The sequence below is a fragment of the Micrasema longulum genome, unplaced genomic scaffold (assembly GCF_059751315.1).
Source record: "Micrasema longulum isolate JH-2025_06_02 unplaced genomic scaffold, ASM5975131v1 h1tg000424l, whole genome shotgun sequence".
NCBI lineage: Eukaryota > Metazoa > Arthropoda > Insecta > Trichoptera > Brachycentridae > Micrasema > Micrasema longulum.
Window position 1 is genome coordinate 131608 of NW_028277624.1, and position 19394 is coordinate 151001.

General features: G+C 31.5%; 2 protein-coding genes across 3 annotated transcripts in view; one reads left to right on the forward strand and one right to left on the reverse strand.

Moving 5' to 3' along the window:
- Window positions 1-10411, reverse strand: part of MFS9 (major facilitator superfamily transporter 9) — a 31200-nt gene extending 20789 nt beyond the window's left edge. The window contains exon 1 of one of the 2 annotated variants that reach the window (XM_088226347.1): window positions 10223-10411. In XM_088226347.1, the coding sequence (XP_088082473.1) occupies window positions 10223-10269 (47 nt within the window). In that variant the 5' untranslated portion in view covers window positions 10270-10411. Of the gene's footprint in view, window positions 1-1863; window positions 2495-10222 lie in introns of those variants that run through there. The other variant, XM_088226346.1, reaches the window with a different exon arrangement.
- A 1162-nt stretch (window positions 10412-11573) lies between these two features.
- pont (RuvB-like helicase pontin) lies at window positions 11574-19238 on the forward strand. The gene is made up of 9 exons (XM_088226349.1): window positions 11574-11765; window positions 11880-12051; window positions 13213-13519; window positions 14465-14667; window positions 15362-15530; window positions 15965-16056; window positions 16131-16237; window positions 17245-17347; window positions 18610-19238. The coding sequence occupies exons 2-9, from the start codon at window positions 11911-11913 to the stop codon at window positions 18859-18861; spliced, it is 1374 nt and encodes a 457-aa protein (XP_088082475.1). The 5' UTR covers window positions 11574-11765; window positions 11880-11910; the 3' UTR covers window positions 18862-19238.
- Window positions 19239-19394: the final 156 nt, after the last annotated feature.

The window sequence follows — 19394 nt, forward strand, 5'->3', positions numbered from 1 at the left end:
CACACTTTGCACTTTGAGTACATATAATATTACGTTAGGTTGTTTGGGCTTTTTGCCGAAATAAGAACTGAATAGTTTTCAACTACACCATAAATTCTAAAAATTTGGAGCGAATGACTGAAATGACCAATCTTGGTATTATATTTAATGAAAAATTAAACTTCATAACACATACAGAGCATAACAAATAAAAGCATGAAAACTCTGGAATTTCTGTTGCGAATGATCCGAGGTTTCGACTCGGTTTATGTAATGAAAATATTATATGTTGCTTTAGTACGTAACCAACTTGAATACAACTCAGTTATATGGTCATCATATTATAAAGTGCATATAAATAATATCGAAAGAGTTCAAAATATTTTTTTACGTTTTGTTAATTTTAAATTAGGTATTCCAGTTGAACATATTAATTACTCATACTTAAATAAATATTTAAATGTACAAACCTTAGAAAACAGGAGAAAACTAAATGATTTTTTACTTTTGTTTAAAGAATTAAATTCAATAATTGACTGTTTCCAACTCTTAGAACTAATTAACTTGCGAGTTCCGGGCCGGGTTACTCGATTTAATTAACTATTATATGTAAATGTATCTACAACAAACTACAGTGCCAATCGCCAATAAGGAGAATTCATGCGTTTGCAAATGAATACGCAAATGATGTAGATATATTTAATATAACACTTGAATTTTAAAAGGCAGAGTATCAATTTACTATCTTCAAATTGAAATACCTAAATAATAATATGTTGGTTTCAATTTATACATGTCTGTCTTTATTTGTATATATGTATGTAAAAGCCTACAAGGCGTTTAAATAAATAAATAAATATAAGAATACTACAAATCAGTGTTGTAAAGCCTTTTAGTTAGTTAATTAATCTATAATAATAACTTAACTATTTAATTAAAAATATATTGAGTACGTCCAAATATTACAAGTAGGAGTTTACTCCTCGGAGAGTTTATCAAGATTAATAGGTGAATGGATCGATGGAGAACATGTCAAAAAAAGGGAATATGGAAGATAAGAGGCTTTTAAAAAAAAACATGTAAAATTTGGTCAAATTAAGATAAAAGAACAATTAATAAAAACTCTTGCTGAAAAAAATATTACCATTGAAGAAATATGGATGCTCAAAAACAGAATGGTTACAGAGTGTGTAAAGTGATTATTTAAACCAGCCAATAACACGTCAAAAATCTTGCAAATGCTCATACTTCAGTACATTAATAATTTTAAAAGTCAGCAAACTGATAATATTTTTTTTATTAACAAATTTCATAAAAGGTACATGTTTTTTTAAAAATTCTATACATATCTAGTAAATGTTATCACTGTAACTCTCCAAAAAAAGAGACTAACTCTTGTGCTTGGAGAGTGACTTACACTGTTGTAGTTGTTTATTTATAAGAGTTTATATAATTTTAAATACGAGTACATGAGAATAGTATTTACTCATTTAAGTACTAATAAAAGTTTAGAACCGTAGAAAAGTTTAGAAAGTTTCCAGAAAGTTAGTAATCTTTGCAAAAATATGGAAAATTACGTTGGTTGGAAAAAAACGTCGTACTTGTTGGGGTGTGAGTGGAATTTATTTGCATTCTAGAGAGCCCCAAACGTCCCGATGAGAACGTATCTGTGCTATAACCTTGCATAATATTATATTTACCAGAAAATCCCTTTCTCGATTACATTTTCACATTGTACAACATAAAGGAGTTACATGCAGCGCAAAACAAATAGATTACAACACACCAATCTGAGTATAAATTATTTTATGTATGCTTTAAGGTAATGAAATATTATGAAAATTAGCGGCCGGGCCACAACAGTAAACGTTTACTCCGTCTCACCTAAGTTTGAAGTCTGTTTTGGAAGTTGCACTGTACCCCGTAGAGGCCTGATTGCGAATTTCCCGCGAAACCTGCGGACCCGCCTCGTCCATCGTAATGTTTATTTATAAAGACAAACACCGGTTACGAATTTTTATTTGTACAAGTAAATAACTATCCAGCGCGATAATATATAAACACACGCAAATTAATAAAACTTATCATATCGCCAGCAAACTTCGCTAACATATGGAACGGCCGATATGTAAAACTCTATACGGGAGAAGTTATATTCTCGATTCGGATCAGAAGCACTAATTATGTAGGGGAAAAATGACTCGGATACGCGAATATTAGAAATCGAAACACACGCCACATTTCGGTTTGTGTTCGCTGGACAAGAAAACGGCTTTCACAATCGCGGAGCACGGTTAACTGATCGGCATCGGCAATCGAGATCGAGGCAACAGGTAGACGCAGACGGCTTAATGTGCGCAGTATGTGTGTGTAGGCACTGGTAAAGCCAAAGCCTCATACGTACGTATACTTCTAGCCGACATTGAACGTATTTTATATTATGTTGTGACTACTACTGCTAAACACTACACACATGTAATATGCGGCTACTACAGCTTAAGTTATTTCCTTCACTGCTCTAGACCTTGCACGCATGCGCAGTGTCGATATTGTACTCTCAACTTCGCGACACTTTTCTTGATTTTCCAACAAGATTCTTAACTACCGAGAAGAAATGCAGCAGTTTGGATAAATTTATTTGATTTTTAGTTGTTCATTGACATAATATGTAACTTATATATTTATTTATTAAGGAAATCATTCAGTCTTTATATAAATACAAGGTACAAAAGAACAATTAAAAAAAGGAAGACCAATTATAGTTTTCACATTAATTTATCATGAATGCAGGAGGAGAGGGGGAAAATAATTACATTATAAAAAAATAAATATGTTTATAAATATATATATATATTAAATAAAAAGTACATAAAGGGAGAAGACATTGTATAGCTCCAACTCTACTTTCCTCCCCTCTCTCTCTGCTTCCATGAACATTTATATTTCTTAGTAAAAATTCACAACCAACAATAATTCATTAGATGCCGGTAGTAGATGGACATATGAATAAGTGAAAATTAAGAGTTGAAATTAAAAATTAAAATTAAAAGTTAAAATTTAAATTTAAAATAAAATCAAAAGTTAAAATTAAAAGTTACATGAGATAAATTTAAAATGTCTTTAACAGGTCTGATAAAAATATGATATTTGCAGTGTAATATGTCGACGTCACTAAACATGTGAGAACATATTTATTTTCAAGCATTCAAAAATCGTGAACGATTTATTTTATCTACAAGTTGGTATTTTCTGCTTATTTATTGCATTGGTATTCATTTTTAAAAAAGCTCTAGCTTATTGGGATAAATTTAGCATTTTTGTCGTTTTGAGATTTCAACTATAAAGATGTGTTCAAATTATTGGAACAAAGGGAAAAAGTATGACCTTTTTAGCTATCTCTACTTCTGGCCGTTATTGTTAATATTGTTTATGTTTTTAATATTATAAAATGTAGTTTTAATCCTATTTATATGTTTTAAACATATTTTATGTAGTGGCAGCATCCTGGTGTATTTTTTTTTAGACCGACAACCCAAAATGTCATTTGCAAGTAATTTCTTGTTTATTATAAGTAGCAAAACGTAGACGCGTTATATTATGAGCACTTCGTGTTATAGAGGGCGAATTTTTGTGTTTTACTGTTACTGTGATTAGCTTAAAGATGTTGGTATTCATGTATCTCCAGTTAGAGCCAAAAGAAGGCTTTTTAGTCGTAGGAGAAAGTAGTCTGAAAGGATGTCGTCCAAGGAAGAAACAGAAGATTACCAGCAACGAAAAAGAAAACTACAATGGCCATAATGGGCTAAAGTTTTGAAAAATTGGATAATAGAAGACTAGAAAATCGTACAATACATTTAATTGACATCTAAATAGAAAAAAAAACATTTTTATGTATTTTAAATAATTATTAGAAATTATTTTGAAAAATGTATGAGGGTATCAAATATTTGAAATTTACACCGTTATTAAACGTATGAAAATGCATCTTTTTCAATTACTGAATAAATTAATGATGTTTTTTATGCTTGAGTGACGAATCCATCTTTTCGGTATTGGAAGAGAGTAGCCAATACATTCGAAGAAGACCAGAGGAGGCGTTCAAAGCAGAGTGTCGACCAAACTTTGAAACATCCAACCGCTGTTGTGGTGTGGAGTGTTATATCTGTTCACGGTTCTGGTAGACTATATATATTGTAGAAGGAAACATAAATCATGCGCAGAACATAAAAGTATAAGAAAATAAGCTTTTACCTCAAATAAATTCTTGGTACCCAGAGGGAGACTGCATTTTTATGCAAGATGGGGTATGTCTGTCACAAAGCGGAAAATGTCTCACCATTTTTAGCAAATGAGGACGTCAAAACGTTACCGTGACCAGGTAATAGTCCAAACATGAACCCCATAGAAAACTTATGGGCAATGGTTAAAAACATCATTTAAAAAGAGAGCATTATCAGTAAACAGCAGCAGTTAATTAATAAATTCATTGAAATTTGGCATTAGCACCCCGATATCCACAATTGCTGTAAAACTCTTATATCGAGTATGCCCAAAAGGGTAACACTCTTAATAAATAATAAAGGGATGCATACAAAGAAATAATAGATTAACTCATACTGATTTGTGCCTTTTTTCTATCAATAAATTCTTAAAAACAGAAAATTTGTGTTTTAGTCTAATAATTTGAACACGTCTGTAGGTTATTTATCGAGACTGTGCCTCGATTATGAACGCTAGCTTCATCTGTATATATTGAGACGGTATAATCAACTTCTATACTGTCTGTATCTTACCTCGGTATGTTTTACCTACTTGTCATATCGACATCATATGATCGAAACAAGCCAATGGAATGACCGCAAACAATTAATCCGCGTTCCTTACGTCATTATCATTTAAAATAATTCTCAGTTATATTTTAAATAGGCTTCTGTAATAAAAAGTGCTCACTTTAAAGCGATTGTAAACTCAAATAATTCCCAATTCAAGCAAAAAATGCTTGCTTAAACATGAATTTTGTATGAATTTGGAAATTACCTAGACGGTACGCTTTACGATCGTCTGTATGTACCGATCGACTAAAAAGCTGGCTCCTTTAACGTCTCGATTCATACACTTGGAAAGATAGTAAAACAGATGGAAAAAAAATAAAAACAAAATTACTTTTTTAGAGTGGTAACTTTCTAACGCCTAGATACTCTTATTTGTTAATAGGACAGAACCTAGCGAAATTATTTTCACATCTAGACGTTCGTTTTATTAAAGTGACGGTTATGTCCGAATTTAATTCGACTTAAAAACTTACTTTTTTCTCTCTCATATTTTTAATAGGCTTTTAATAAATCATAATTTAAGGAAAAATTGCTCGATGGAACAAAATTTTTACACTTTTAATGCGTAGATAAATGAATCGAGGGGTTCTAGACCCGTCGGTATAATCCGTTGTACTTCCATCAAAGCTTGATGGTGGGGGGTATCGTTACTATACCTTTGTAGTCGGTCGGGAGACTTTTATTTATTTATTCTATTTATTTCATTTATTATATTTATTCTATTTATTATATTCATTTTATTCATTTTATTCATTCCATTCATTTTATTCATCCTATTCATCCTATTCATCCTATTCATTCTACTCATTCTACTCATCCTACTCATCCTACTCATCCTACTCATCCTACTCATCCTACTCATCCTACTCATCCTACTCATCCTATGCATCCTATTCATCCTATTCATCCTATTCATCCTATTCATCCTATTCATCCTATTCATCCTATTCATTCTATTCATCCTATTCATCCTATTCATTCTATTCATTCTATTCATTCTATTCATTCTATTCATTCTATTCATTCTATTCATTCTATTCATTCTATTCATTCTATTCATTCTATTCATTATTTTCATTCTATTCATTCTATTCATTCTCTTCATTCTATTCATTCTATTCATTCTATTCATTCTATTCATTCTATTCATTCTATTCATTCTATTCATTCTATTCATTCTATTCATTCTATTCATTCTATTCATTCTATTCATTCTATTCATTCTATTCATTCTATTCATTCTATTCATTCTATTCATTCTATTCATTCTATTCATTCTATTCATTCTATTCATTCTATTCATTATATTCATTCTATTCATTCTATTCATTCTATTCATTCTATTCATTCTATTCATTCTATTCATTCTATTCATTCTATTCATTCTATTCATTCTATTCATTCTATTCATTCTATTCATTCTATTCATTCTATTCATTCTATTCATTCTATTCATTCTATTCATTCTATTCATTCTATTCATTCTATTCATTCTATTCATTCTATTCATTCTATTCATTCTATTCATTCTATTCATCCTATTCATCCTATTCATTCTATTCATTATATTCATTCTATTCATTCTATTCATTCTATTCATTCTTTTCATTCTATGCATTCTATTCATTCTATGCATTCTATTCATTATATTCATTCTATTCATTCTATTCATTTTATTCATTTTATTTATTTTAGTTTATTTAATTATTTAAGAAAAATATATATATATTTTGTTTATTTATTTATTATATATACGGCCTAAGCCAATTACAACAGTTACATGAAGAAACATAAATGCAAGAAACTGAACAAAAATAACATAAAACTATGTAGCAAAGACAAACAAGGGCAAAACAATAATGGTAAACAATTTATTTATAAAAACGAAAGACATAAGACTTCGAGCTTAACAATGCCAATCCAACTTCGTCCCACACTGTTTAGTCGCGAAGAGATCTACGAAAAGCCGGAAGATCTATCCCAAAGAATTCCAAGTCGCGTGATGAATTGACTAATCTACACATTCTGGACATTGGGGCATAAAAACAAAAGTTGCTCTTAGAAGATTTTATAAATAGCAGATATTGACTTCTGGTGACACGGTTGGGAACATGAAAAGAAATTGATTGCAACAGAGGTGGGACATCACTTATAGCATATAGATTTATATATCTATTTTTAATAAAATATATTTTGAACGATAAGACGCAGCGGACTATAAAACGCACCCTAATTTTTGGTTGAATTTTCAGAGCAAAAAAGTGCGTATTATGGTCCCAAAAATATTGCAGTCTAGAATGACCATTGAAATCTATATTATGTACCCTATCTGGCAGGAATCGAACCTGGGACATTAAGCGTGGTAGGTGAATCCGCCAACCACTACACTATTTATATCCGTCATGTAACACGAAATATAGTGGTGTATAAATAGTATAAACTAATCCATACACACTCTTTACATTTACCTATGTATTTTTAGTTATAATCGTTGTTCTTAAAAACAGCATTACTTGATTTGAACAAAAAATATTTTGGCTTAAAATATTTTGTACGTTAGTGTGGAGGATGTTTTATAATATGTCGGCCGGGGGAAAAACAAAAATGGCCGACAATAGCATGCCCTGGGCTCGTGGCGCGCACGCGTAAGCGGTCCAGTCTCGATGAATATACTTTAGGCTTTTAAGTGATCACTTTACACTGTGTAACATTCACCATTATGCCTATTTTTATTTATTTGACTTTTTGTACACATATATATGTACATTGACAGGCTTATTGACAAATGCCAATTTCTTTCAACCAACCAATGAGGAAGTTTAGGGCTACGGGAAATTGGATACAGGAAATGTTTTCTCAAACTTGGTAAAAATTAGATCATTTTGGTAATTACATGCTGAAGTTTCTCTATAATATATGAAAAAAATATTTTAATAAAAATTAACTACTTTAAACCACGCCAAGTTCTGACGAATCCACCAATAGTGTTGTGATAGATTTCCGGTTTACAGAACTTGTGACGTAGTATTTTCACAGAGGGAGTAATTTCAAGGTTAGATTTTTTTAATCATAGCGCTGATAATAAGATATATAAAAATATTAAAAATGTATTTTTGGCTTCGTTTGATAGTATATCGACAAATAAAAAATCATTGAACAACCTCATTGGTTGATTTGGTGCATAAAATATTACTATTCTCATTAGATTCCAAGTATGGCGATGCATATATTCGTGACAGATTATTAATGCTCTATTAGATTCGTATTGGGATTACTACAATTTATTTTGCGAAGTTTTCATTGTATGTAGATATATTATTATATTTTAACTCTACAGGCAAATCTGTAGCATTGTGTATGGCGGCAGAGTACTTTGCGCAAGAGTCACAAAGTGTCCGTTCGTATGCAGCGGGAACGAGAGCTAAATACGATTTTAAATGCTTTGGAGCATAGGTTATCAAACTTATTTCGTACCTTTTATCTTAAGAAAGTATTTTTTTAATTGGCCACAGCCTTCTACCGCCTCCCTTAAGGCCTTTAGCGCCCACAAGGGGGCGTTATCGCCCACTTTGAGAAAGACTGCGTTATAGTGAGCTGGATATACAGGGAGTTCTCTGTCACATCCGAAACCACGATGATCAAAATGGGCAAGAAGACATATTAGCATATTAAAAAAAATATTTAGAACAAAGATTTTTTTTTAATAATAGCTTACTTCTGCAAGGGAGAAGCTAGGGGGGCGTGGACGCGTGGTGGGCGGTGTATCAGACTCCCCCTTCCCCCTCCTCGTTTTTCCAATGCAGAAAATAGTAAGCATTTGCTTTTTAAATTTTTTTTTTTTTTTTAATTATTCGTTCTAAAAATTTATTTTAATGTGCCAATAAGTCTTCTTGTTCATACTGATCATCGTGGTTTCGGATGTGGCAGGGTTTAATGAACACCCTGTATAATACACGAACGAATAAACGAAACGACGGCGTGACATGCTAAGGGGTAAAAAAAAAGGTTAAAACAATCTAATTTATTTTTAACACAGCAAAGAGGTAAGTTATGATTTATTGTAATCTTTATATATAAAAATCCTCTGTACGTGTGATGTCACTGAACTCCTCCTAAACGCCTTAACCGATTTACGTGCGGTTTTCAGAGAAATATAAATCTTTGCGCTGTGCATTAAAATCTTTAATCGAATATGTAAAAAATAAGTTTGGAGCATAAATGTTTTATTCACCAATCTACCAGGGTTGCATTCGAGGAGAATGCATATACAATAAAAATTATATAATAATATCCATAGAATTAATTAGATCTTAATTCTATGATCAATGCCATAGAATTATAAATAGTCAATGTACCTATAATATGCATTCTATTCTCTATTAAAAAATCAAAAGTAAGCATTAATTGTTTTAGTTTTAAATTAAACTGTTTTATTACTTACTTTCTCTTAAAAATCAGGAGAATTTGCAGCTAATTTCCAATAACAAAACCATTTTTTTTGAAAAATAAACAATTTATTGATTTAAAAAAAACGAATGTTGAATTTAGGTACGATAAAATACAGGAATGATAGAAACCTATGTGGGTATATGAAATATAATAAAACAAGTGAAGCTACAAACAACCTTCCATCTGCTATCTACTGGTAGGGAAATCTAATACTTATGTGAAACAACTCAGAGTAAATATCAAACCGCACTAGAGCGGCACCGCCCAACAATGTTTCCGCGTGTACAATAAAATTTTAGGGAAATTAAGAAATTGCTTTTTAAAAATATAATTATCTTACATTTGTGTTACGATAATATTGTTCGCGATCTGGCAACATTACGCGAAGACTTCACGCATGCGCGCGGCGAAAGTAGGGCAACGTGGGAGACGATCGACGGTTTTTTGGACACAGTCCGATGTATTCTAACATGATTCTACGCTCCTTCTGTATATTATAATTCTATGGATTTAATCTACCGTACATTCACGGAGACTGGACCGCTGTGCACGTGCAAACCACGAGCCCACTGCGTGATATCACACGATTGGCCAATTTCGCACCACGGCAAAAATCTATACGGTATGATAAAATACAATACAGTGGATCGATGTTAATTGTTTTAAATTATTTATTTGTTTAATGCCTGGCAAACGCAATAACCAGTATACCATGAGACCGACTAATCTCCGGTCGATTTCCTTTTGCAAGATTTTTACCTGTGAGTATAACTCGCTAAATTTAAACAATGATTTTGATAAAATAATTAAAATCTCTTTTATCTCTATCTATCTCTTTACACAAACACTTATTCGCTGTGGATACAATCGATAATCTCTGGATAGTCTGGTTGCCTAAAAAGTATTCCATTCTTAAGAATTTAAAAATAAAAAACATAAAGTTTTAAAAATTAAATACTCACTAAGTTTGATCCGTAATTTGAACATATCGATAATTTTTTTTGTGCATCCTTTAAAATGATCATCACCTAGATTTACATAATTTAGAAAACACGATTACATATACTAGAAGAACGGAGAACCCCATTTTCGACAATAATTTCACATTCACGATAGAAAACAATATAGAAATAATAGAAGTCAGTTCCAAGTTCTAAATAACTTTTGTTATTAATTTTGACAGTTTAATAAAGTGTTGCCAAAATTAAAATTAAACGTACGCTTGGGCAACACCAATCTACGCACTTAAAAGATGGCCTTCAGAAGAGGCCTTTCAAATATAAACAAAAATAATAATGTATTTATTTATGTAATGATTTGTTTACCATTATTTATTTAATTTATAATGTAAAAGACAAATTATTTTCATTTTTTAATTGGCAGAAAATTTGAAGTTCTAAGTTATCTTTTATTTTTTCCTAAAGAACAGTTGTTTTTGATGGAAAAATCATTAGCCTCATAACTTCCTATTTTTTTTAATGTTATGTGGCTATGTTAATGCACCGCTCACGAACTTCGTTTTTCAAATATTATTTTGTTAAGTCCTTGATCTTAAAATTATTGAAAAACCCTTAGCGACTGGTAAATTAATCCAGTGCCTAATTTATTAATTGCATTTATGGCCTAAGCCATTTACGATTACACAAAGAAAAATACTTGCTAAAAAAACAAATTAACTATTCGATGTATATTAAATAATGATAATGATACGATGATAAATAATTAAAATCAATTAATTTCTTTTGGCCTTTAACTGAATTAATTTGATACAAAAATTTTAATGATTTCCAAGATTCGAGTTGTGTAGGTTCTTGAAAATTTTAATACCTTCATTTTTGTATTATTTAATTGAATGAGCAAAAAATTAAGTACCCACTATGCATTGTATCGTAACTTTAAATACATATTGTTGTTTTCTGAGATGATTATTATCAGTACAGAGTAATTTATTTCACATATAAACGACGCCTCATATGGCGTAAAACGTTCGTATTGCGTTTGTGAGTATTGGTTTTATCAAAAAACAAACTGTTTAAAAAATATTCGAAATAAATATTCCTTTGCGAGATCACAAAAATAATAAATTGAGTGGACTTTTTTGTCAGCCTCGTGGTGTAATGGTCAGCGCGTTTGCCTACCATGCAAGAGGTTTCAAGTTCGATTCCCGACGTAGTCGGTATGAAATATTGTTTATTGAAAAAGGTGTTTTCACACTAGAATATTATGAAATTTTCATAGTTCCTGGACTGGTACCTGAAGCGTAAACCTGATTTGGTCCATCCCTGTAGTCTGTGGTCAATCCTGTATCGCTTTAGTAATGACAGATCTTATTTTCTATGGATTCTGATTTTGTATACAAAATTCTGAATCTATGACAAACAAAATCCGAAACACTGACGTCCGAAGCGATTTCCCGCATGTTTTGTTGTTATGAAATTTGTTTGTTCGATTTTAATTTGATTCTAAATTCTTATTCGACCGTTTTCGAATATTCGAGACTAATCGGTAATTTACTTTTAACATATCATTTTAAATTTTAATTCTTGGTAATCGTTTATAAATCAAATCAAAAGATCGGTCATGTGATAACTACTATATTTTTGGTGTTTTCTGTTTTAGTCTGAGAACCTAAGAAGTACTATTTACTAAAATGAAGATCGAAGAAGTTAAAAGTACAGCGAAAACGCAGAGGATTTCAGCTCATAGTCATATAAAAGGATTAGGATTGGATGAAAACGGAGTTGCGGTTCAAATGGCAGCCGGCCTTGTCGGCCAAGAATTGGCCAGAGAGGTGAATTACTTGTATCCTTCAACCTAAATGTTTTGAGATTTCCTTAATTTAACTCACCATTACATCGGCCGTAACCAAACATATCTTTATCCCCTTAAATATCAATCTCAAGTTGCGTCCTAACCTAAAAATAATAATATAGACTATGTTCTAGTTTCATGTATCGTCCTTGGGTTGCGAAAAAAGGCATTCTACAAAAATAAGATCAGAAGTTAAAGGCAGTCTATCACTAAAAGATTGATGATATAGTCAAGTTCAGTTCGAAACTTTCAGGAATTCTTATGACTTGTTTTATTAAACGTATATTCTGAGAAGCCACCCTCTTACTTAATGAATTGCTCCTATATGTAATTTGAAAGTGAGTTAATTTGCAATGGCTCTAAATTAGACAGCGGAGATGTTATCACTCCCTCTCACTTCTGTTCAATGTACTCCATAGTCCTAACGCTCCTATAAACCTGCGTGAAAAATTTCAACGCTTATCAGTTCATGGTTCACCTCTTCGTTCTAATTCTCAAGACATGCTCTTAATACCCATCCACAATTCCTCTTTCTTCTCTAACTCATATAGTGTCCATGCGGCTCGACTATGGAATCATCTCCCATCCACCATCAAAGATGTTACTACATTATCTCTGTTTTAATCACGTCTGAAGAAACATCTCCTTTCTCTTCCTTTATCTCTCCTCATTTCCCCTTTCCTCTTTTTTCCTTTTTCCCATTTAGTAATAGTTTTGATTCAAGGTAATTTATAAACAAATACGCTTATTTATATTTTTATATATCTTAAGCTTTTTAATCTTTATTTTCTATTGAATATGTTCTGTAGCTTGAATTATAAAAATAAAACCATTATTTTATTGGTTGGTGGGAAGAAATTGCCATTTGGCAACAAGCCCGCCAATGTGCAAATAACATTATGTACAAAGAATTACATAAATAAAATGTAATTACTTCGTTGAGATAAATAAAAATTGAAAAATATCCATATTCAAATTGATTTCTCCTTTACAGTTTAAATAGTGAAGTATTCATCAATAGGTGGTATGTTAGGCAGTAAACCTTTGGGTCCGCAGGAAGTTTTAATGACAAAAAGTTTTTTATTTTAAATTCATTTTTAAAATAATATTTTTTTTTTTTATCACTTTTTGTTTTCTTTAGGCGGCTGGTATAGTTGTGGATATGATCCGGAGTAAGAAAATGGCCGGACGAGCTTTGTTATTTGCTGGACCTCCCGGAACAGGAAAGACAGCCATTGCTTTGGCCATAGCGCAGGAATTGGGGAATAAAGTTCCCTTTTGCCCCATGGTCGGCAGTGAAGTTTACAGTACGGAGATCAAGAAAACGGAAGTTCTAATGGAAAACTTCCGCCGAGCCATCGGCCTCCGCATTCGGGAGACAAAGGAAGTTTATGAAGGAGAAGTCACGGAACTGACTCCCGTAGAGACGGAAAATCCAACCGATGCAGGTAATGAGGAAGTTAATTGCTACCTAAAATTTATTGATTCATTAATTTTGAATTACATTTGTTTGCACGTTCACTAACTTAATATGACTTTTTAGGCTCTGCCTGGGTCAATAATTAACAAGAATTCTTTTTTGCACATAGTAACCTTAAATAAATAATAATTACATACGATACAGTGGTAGTGGTATATAATAGTACCTAGTGAGAATAGACAGTGCCTAATATGTTTGCTTATATTTTAATTTAGCTTATTTGTATATTTTTTTACCTTCTTCACTGTTTTGCAAACAGATCATAATAATACTATGCTTCAATTATAATAAACGCCGATTTTTTCGGCACTGAATTGAACTGAACTAAATATTACGAATAATAATCCAGAAAAAGAAATAACATTAACATAATTCATCAGAATCATTAAAATCAATAGAAAATAATACAAAAACACAACTGTAATGTGGTCTATAAAGTATATATTAATGTAATTTATTATTTCATTTATTGATTGCTATTATCATTGGATTATAGTGCCTATATCTAGTACACATAATTTATTTAATTGTCCCGTCTAAGAATTTGTTAAATTGTTTTTTTAATAGGCCGATCGTAGCGGAATGAACAACTGTGTTTGGCAAGTTCCAGTCTAAAGTTACATATTAAAATATGTTCTTGAACTTGATAACAATATGAACATTAAATTTTACTGAGTAACTTTTGTAAAATATACGAAAAAGTTAAAAAAAATAATTTAAGTTCATGTTATTTCAAAAGCTACCTATGTATTATTGAGTAATTTGTTAAATGGAAAAATACAAAGTAAAAAAATGAAATAAAGTACAAAATAAACTAAAATTTTCTACCTAATTATAAAGTTTGAGATAAACGAAGACAAATGTTTTTTTGATGCCGGAAACTCCATTTTACCCATCTTAAATGAATTTTCAGGATTTGGAAAAATTGTATCACATGTAATTGTCGGACTTAAGACAGCCAAGGGAACTAAACAATTGAAACTAGATCCTACAATATATGAATCCCTTCAGAAAGAGAAGGTGGAAGTCGGAGATGTTATCTACGTTGAGGCAAATTCGGGCGCCGTGAAGAGACAAGGTCGCTGTGATACGTACGCCACTGAATTTGATCTTGAGGTAAATATAATCAATTATCAGTTATATTTACGGAGTGGTATATATCATTAAATTATAAATGCACACATTATTTTTTTCAACCGATTCAGAAAAAAATACCACTTTTTTTGTCTTTGGAAATGAATATTACAATTTGATTAGTGTAGTTGGGATGTGATCTCTCGGTAATGTTGCGAATAAAAGATCGGTGGTCTGCTATTACTTCAATCAATTATTGTTGGTCTGATATTGGATTGGGTCATATATAAAGAATAACCATAATTATATAAAATCGTTATTCACAAACCCCACTTTCAAAACAGATAACTAAGCTGCTAATTTTTGTTTTCTTTTTGAAAAAAAAATTTACACATTCTTATGATTTACCCAAATATTTAATTTTGAGGGCCATTTTCAGCATGTTGTAAATAACTCACTATTTGAAAATAGGAATCAAGTTTGGGTAGAGTAGGAAATGAACCTTTGATCCGCGAGTCCGAGACAGTAGCCACGGGACCACAACACATTTGAAATTTAGTAGTTTTAATGCTTTATTTAATATTGGAAAAATAGTACATGTGACTTATTTTTTATTCATATCTATTTATCTTTTTTATTTTATTTCTGTGACTTATGATGAAAGAATGGTAAAACATATATGGCGAACATGGGGTGATGGTAGCAGTGTAAATGTAAAGACTTGTATGATAAACAGGCAGAAGAGTACGTTCCACTTCCTAAGGGAGATGTTCACAAGAAGAAAGAAGTAGTTCAGGATGTAACATTACATGACTTGGATTGTGCCAATGCTCGGCCACAAGGTGGACAGGATATCATGTCTATGATGGGACAACTTATGAAACCGAAAAAGACAGAAATCACAGGTAAATCAGTAAATACACATAGAATAAAAAAACATCGTAATTTAGAATGGTAATTTATTATTGAAAAGCAACACTAAAATATTTAGTTTGGGGATTAAAGTCTTGAAAATGAGTTGAATTCCAGCTCTCCTGAACATTTTTGAAAATTACAGATGGTCCCTTCTGCCATCTGACTACCGATATACAATATGCACTATCATTACTGCGTATATGGAGTTAAAATTATTTATGAATCAAATTTTATATTTCGTTTTCTTTTTTGACATTGTTCAGGCTTTTTGTAATAAAATATTTGACTTTATTATTATAAAGCCGGTTTAATACAATTTACATAGATTTATTTATAATATGTACTTGAAAATGATATTATTGTAGATTTACGATTTTTCCACTGACCAGATGACATCTTGTATTCTAATTGTCTCTGTTTGTAGATAAATTGCGTAAAGAAATAAATCAAGTGGTGAACAAATATATTGATCAGGGCATCGCAGAATTAGTTCCTGGTGTCTTGTTCATTGACGAGGTTAGTATTTTTACTCTGAAAAAAAAGTTACAGTATTTTCCAAATTTTTCCCTCTAACTTAGCTAATTTTTTAGGTACACATGCTAGATATTGAAACCTTTACCTATTTACATCGAGCCCTGGAGTCGGCTATTGCACCTATCGTTATATTTGCAACTAATCGAGGAAGATGTCAGATAAGGTAAGAATTCTTTAAAATTCGTATTGGATAATCGCATTATGAATAACAAGCTTATCTATAGTATTATTTACATAACTACTATAATCCTAATCAATATAATGCGCAATAATTGCAATATAAAAAAAAAATGTATATTGTACTTTGATACAAAATAAATATTTTTTTGGTTTGATGAATAATGTAATTTATCTATAGAATCTCACCCGCATAAATAAAGGTTTCAGCTCTTTAACTTCACAAACATCAACAGATGAAAGAATTGAAGGAATATAGATGTTCAAATATAGGCAGAATGGTGAATGTTACACAGTGTGTAAAGTGGCCACTTAAACCAGCCATTGACAGGTCATAAGCCCTGTAGATGCCTGGACTTATATATTACCTTCTCTTAAATGTTCTTCATCTCTGTTGTAATATGTTAATATAAACAGCTCCCCAGGGAGTTGAATCTAGTCCTTGTCTACAAAAATTTGGACAAACTCAAAATATTGTCTACAGATAAGTACCTACTGTCTGAAATGTTTGTGTGTAATTTTTATTTATTGTAGGATTTTTAAAAAATTATACTAGAATATATAGAGACTTTACTGACAGAATGCATCAAGTCATTAAAACAAGTTCCGAGATAATTGCATTTAAAGCTTTTTTATTCTTTTAATACATTATTTCTCCCACAATTTTCTTTTTTTTTTAAAGCTTCGAAAGAGTAATCTTTATTCTAGGTTTACCATAAAATTTGAAATCAACATCTTGCACCTATATTTAAAAATATATGAAATATATAAAAACTGTTGACTTAATGCATTCTGTCAGTATAGCCTCTGTTTGTTTACTAAAAATATGTATATAGAACTGTTGATTTCCCAAATAAAATAAAATAAAATATGTTGTAAAAAATCATGCATCTTAAAAAATATATTTTTATTCTCAATAAAAAAGTTATTGAAAAATATGGACACAGAAATAGAATTGTTTATTAAACCTTACAATAATTTATTTTATTTCAGAGGAACTGATGATATAATTTCCCCGCATGGTATTCCTCTTGATTTGCTCGACAGATTACTGATTATCCGGACACTTCCATATAGCAAAAGTGAATTGCACCAGGTGAGTTTTCCAAGATTTCTATGCAGCTTCGCCATTTTACTGCACCCACTGATTTAAGATTCCTTTAGCCTGTTCTTTAGTTTAGTGTTTATTCTTTCAAAAAATATTTATTTGTATGGCACTCAAATATAATGGTTTATTTATTACTTAATTGACAGTATCTTTGTTATCTACGAAATTAATCTTTGGAGAAGGCATATTACGTGTACGCTAGAACCTCGTTTTACATGGTTTTGAAATGAAATGATTTTTAAAATCATTAATTTAGCAATACGTAATAGTAGCCAACATATTTTTGTTTTGCAAACGAATATGACAGAAAAAAAATAGTTCTTCTTTCCGTGACATACAATATAGGCAAGTTATTTATTTAGATGATTTAAAAGAAAACAATACATTTTAATTACATATACCGATGACATTGAATGTCCATTTCGTTATTTTGCATGACAGTTACATTCGATGAGTTCTAAATTGATGGAAGAATACTTGGCAGGTGGTCGGGTCTGAAAGGAATTATGCGGTGGCTTAATGAGATCCTTTTCTTGTGAGTTTCGGAGCATCCTTATACACAGGCCAGCCGTAATCTGCAAGCATTACTTCATTACAATGGCCCTGATTTTATTTGTATTACAGAAATATCCCTATGGAATCTTTCTCCGTGTTCATCACTGACAGCTCCACTAGTAGGAGGGAAAAATTCTTGGTGGGAGTGGAGAAAATTGCTTTTACAGGGCATGTTGCATCCAAGTTGATGGAATTTTTGCAGGAGTACTCTCACCATCTGAGTATAGTTATATCTTTTACCTTAAAATCCGTGAATATGCTTTTAAGACTTCCGAAGATTATTTATCTTTCCCTGCCAAAACTTGATCAAACGCAGGATTCCCAACGAAAATACTTTCCTCGACTCTTTTATCAATCTAGAAAATTTGTCTCTAAAGTACTAAAAGGTCTGTCCTTGGTTCAAACCTTTGACAAACATTTTCATTAAACCCATCTTTGTATGAAGGGGTGAAAAAAAACATTGTTTTGGGTGCACGTGAGGCTCGGCAACGTCATTTTTCTCGCAAGAGTTAAGATTGCTCACAGGCCAGTTTGCTGGAATATAATCTGATTTCCTATCCCTACTGTCCCAAATATGTATTTACATAAAAAAGATTAGTTTTTAGTGTACCCCAGTTAAATGTATCCCCTGTGTAATAAGAGGTTCCAGTGTATTGTAAATTTTATTTTTTTAAAATTGGTATTTTTATAACTAGATCCTTAAGCTGCGCGCAAGTACCGAGGGTGTAGCAGTAGAAGATGGAGCACTAACAGCACTAAGCGAAGTCGGAGCGCGCACCACATTGCGTTACGCAGTTCAGCTCCTCACTCCCGCCTCCCTCGCCGCGCGCGTGGAGGGTCGCTCTGCCATCAGTGCCCTGGACATTCGTGAGGCGGCGCAGCTCTTCCTAGACGCTAAATCATCCGCCAAAATATTATCCAAAGAAAAAGACAAGTTCATGCTCTAAGAATTAATCAACATGCGTATTAAAATTTATGTGTACTCTCTGAGATAAGTTATATTTAAATTTTATGTTTGAAGTTCTAACTTTGCGGTTATTCATTATAATAAAATAAATAAAAACAACTTTGTTAGTTACTTGACTAGTGCTTGGTAAAGAAGCTTGTATAGCTTTGAAACCGGTCGGTAGAAAAAAAAAAGTGGTCAAATATGAAGTTTTTATTTTATTAAAATATATTTGTTTAGGATCTGTGACGTAACAGGTTACCACTGAGATAAAAAAAGCAATTATTACATTTCCATGTACGCCCCCCATACTTTAGTCTTAATTATGTGTATGTTGCTACATAAATATAATAAATATTTCTAATTTTTAAGCTAAAATTTTACCTGTGTTCCTTTTATTTCTCATCCTCAGAATTTATTTGTAATTGAAAAAAATGGTTTCATTCCAATGGTCATAATTTTAATGATTATCTATGGTTTTTAAGTAAGCTTTTACTATCAACAATGTTTTGGGTATGTCCAAATGTTTGTAGA

Excerpts from the sequence above, each read along its gene's own strand:
- pont (XM_088226349.1), top strand. The coding sequence starts at position 11,911 with ATGAAGATCGAAGAAGTTAAAAGTACAGCGAAAACGCAGAGGATTTCA. Across the intron at positions 12,052-13,212 it reads GCCAAGAATTGGCCAGAGAG|GCGGCTGGTATAGTTGTGGA; the intron begins GTGAATTACTTG and ends TGTTTTCTTTAG. Across the intron at positions 17,348-18,609 it reads GCAAAAGTGAATTGCACCAG|ATCCTTAAGCTGCGCGCAAG; the intron begins GTGAGTTTTCCA and ends TTTTATAACTAG.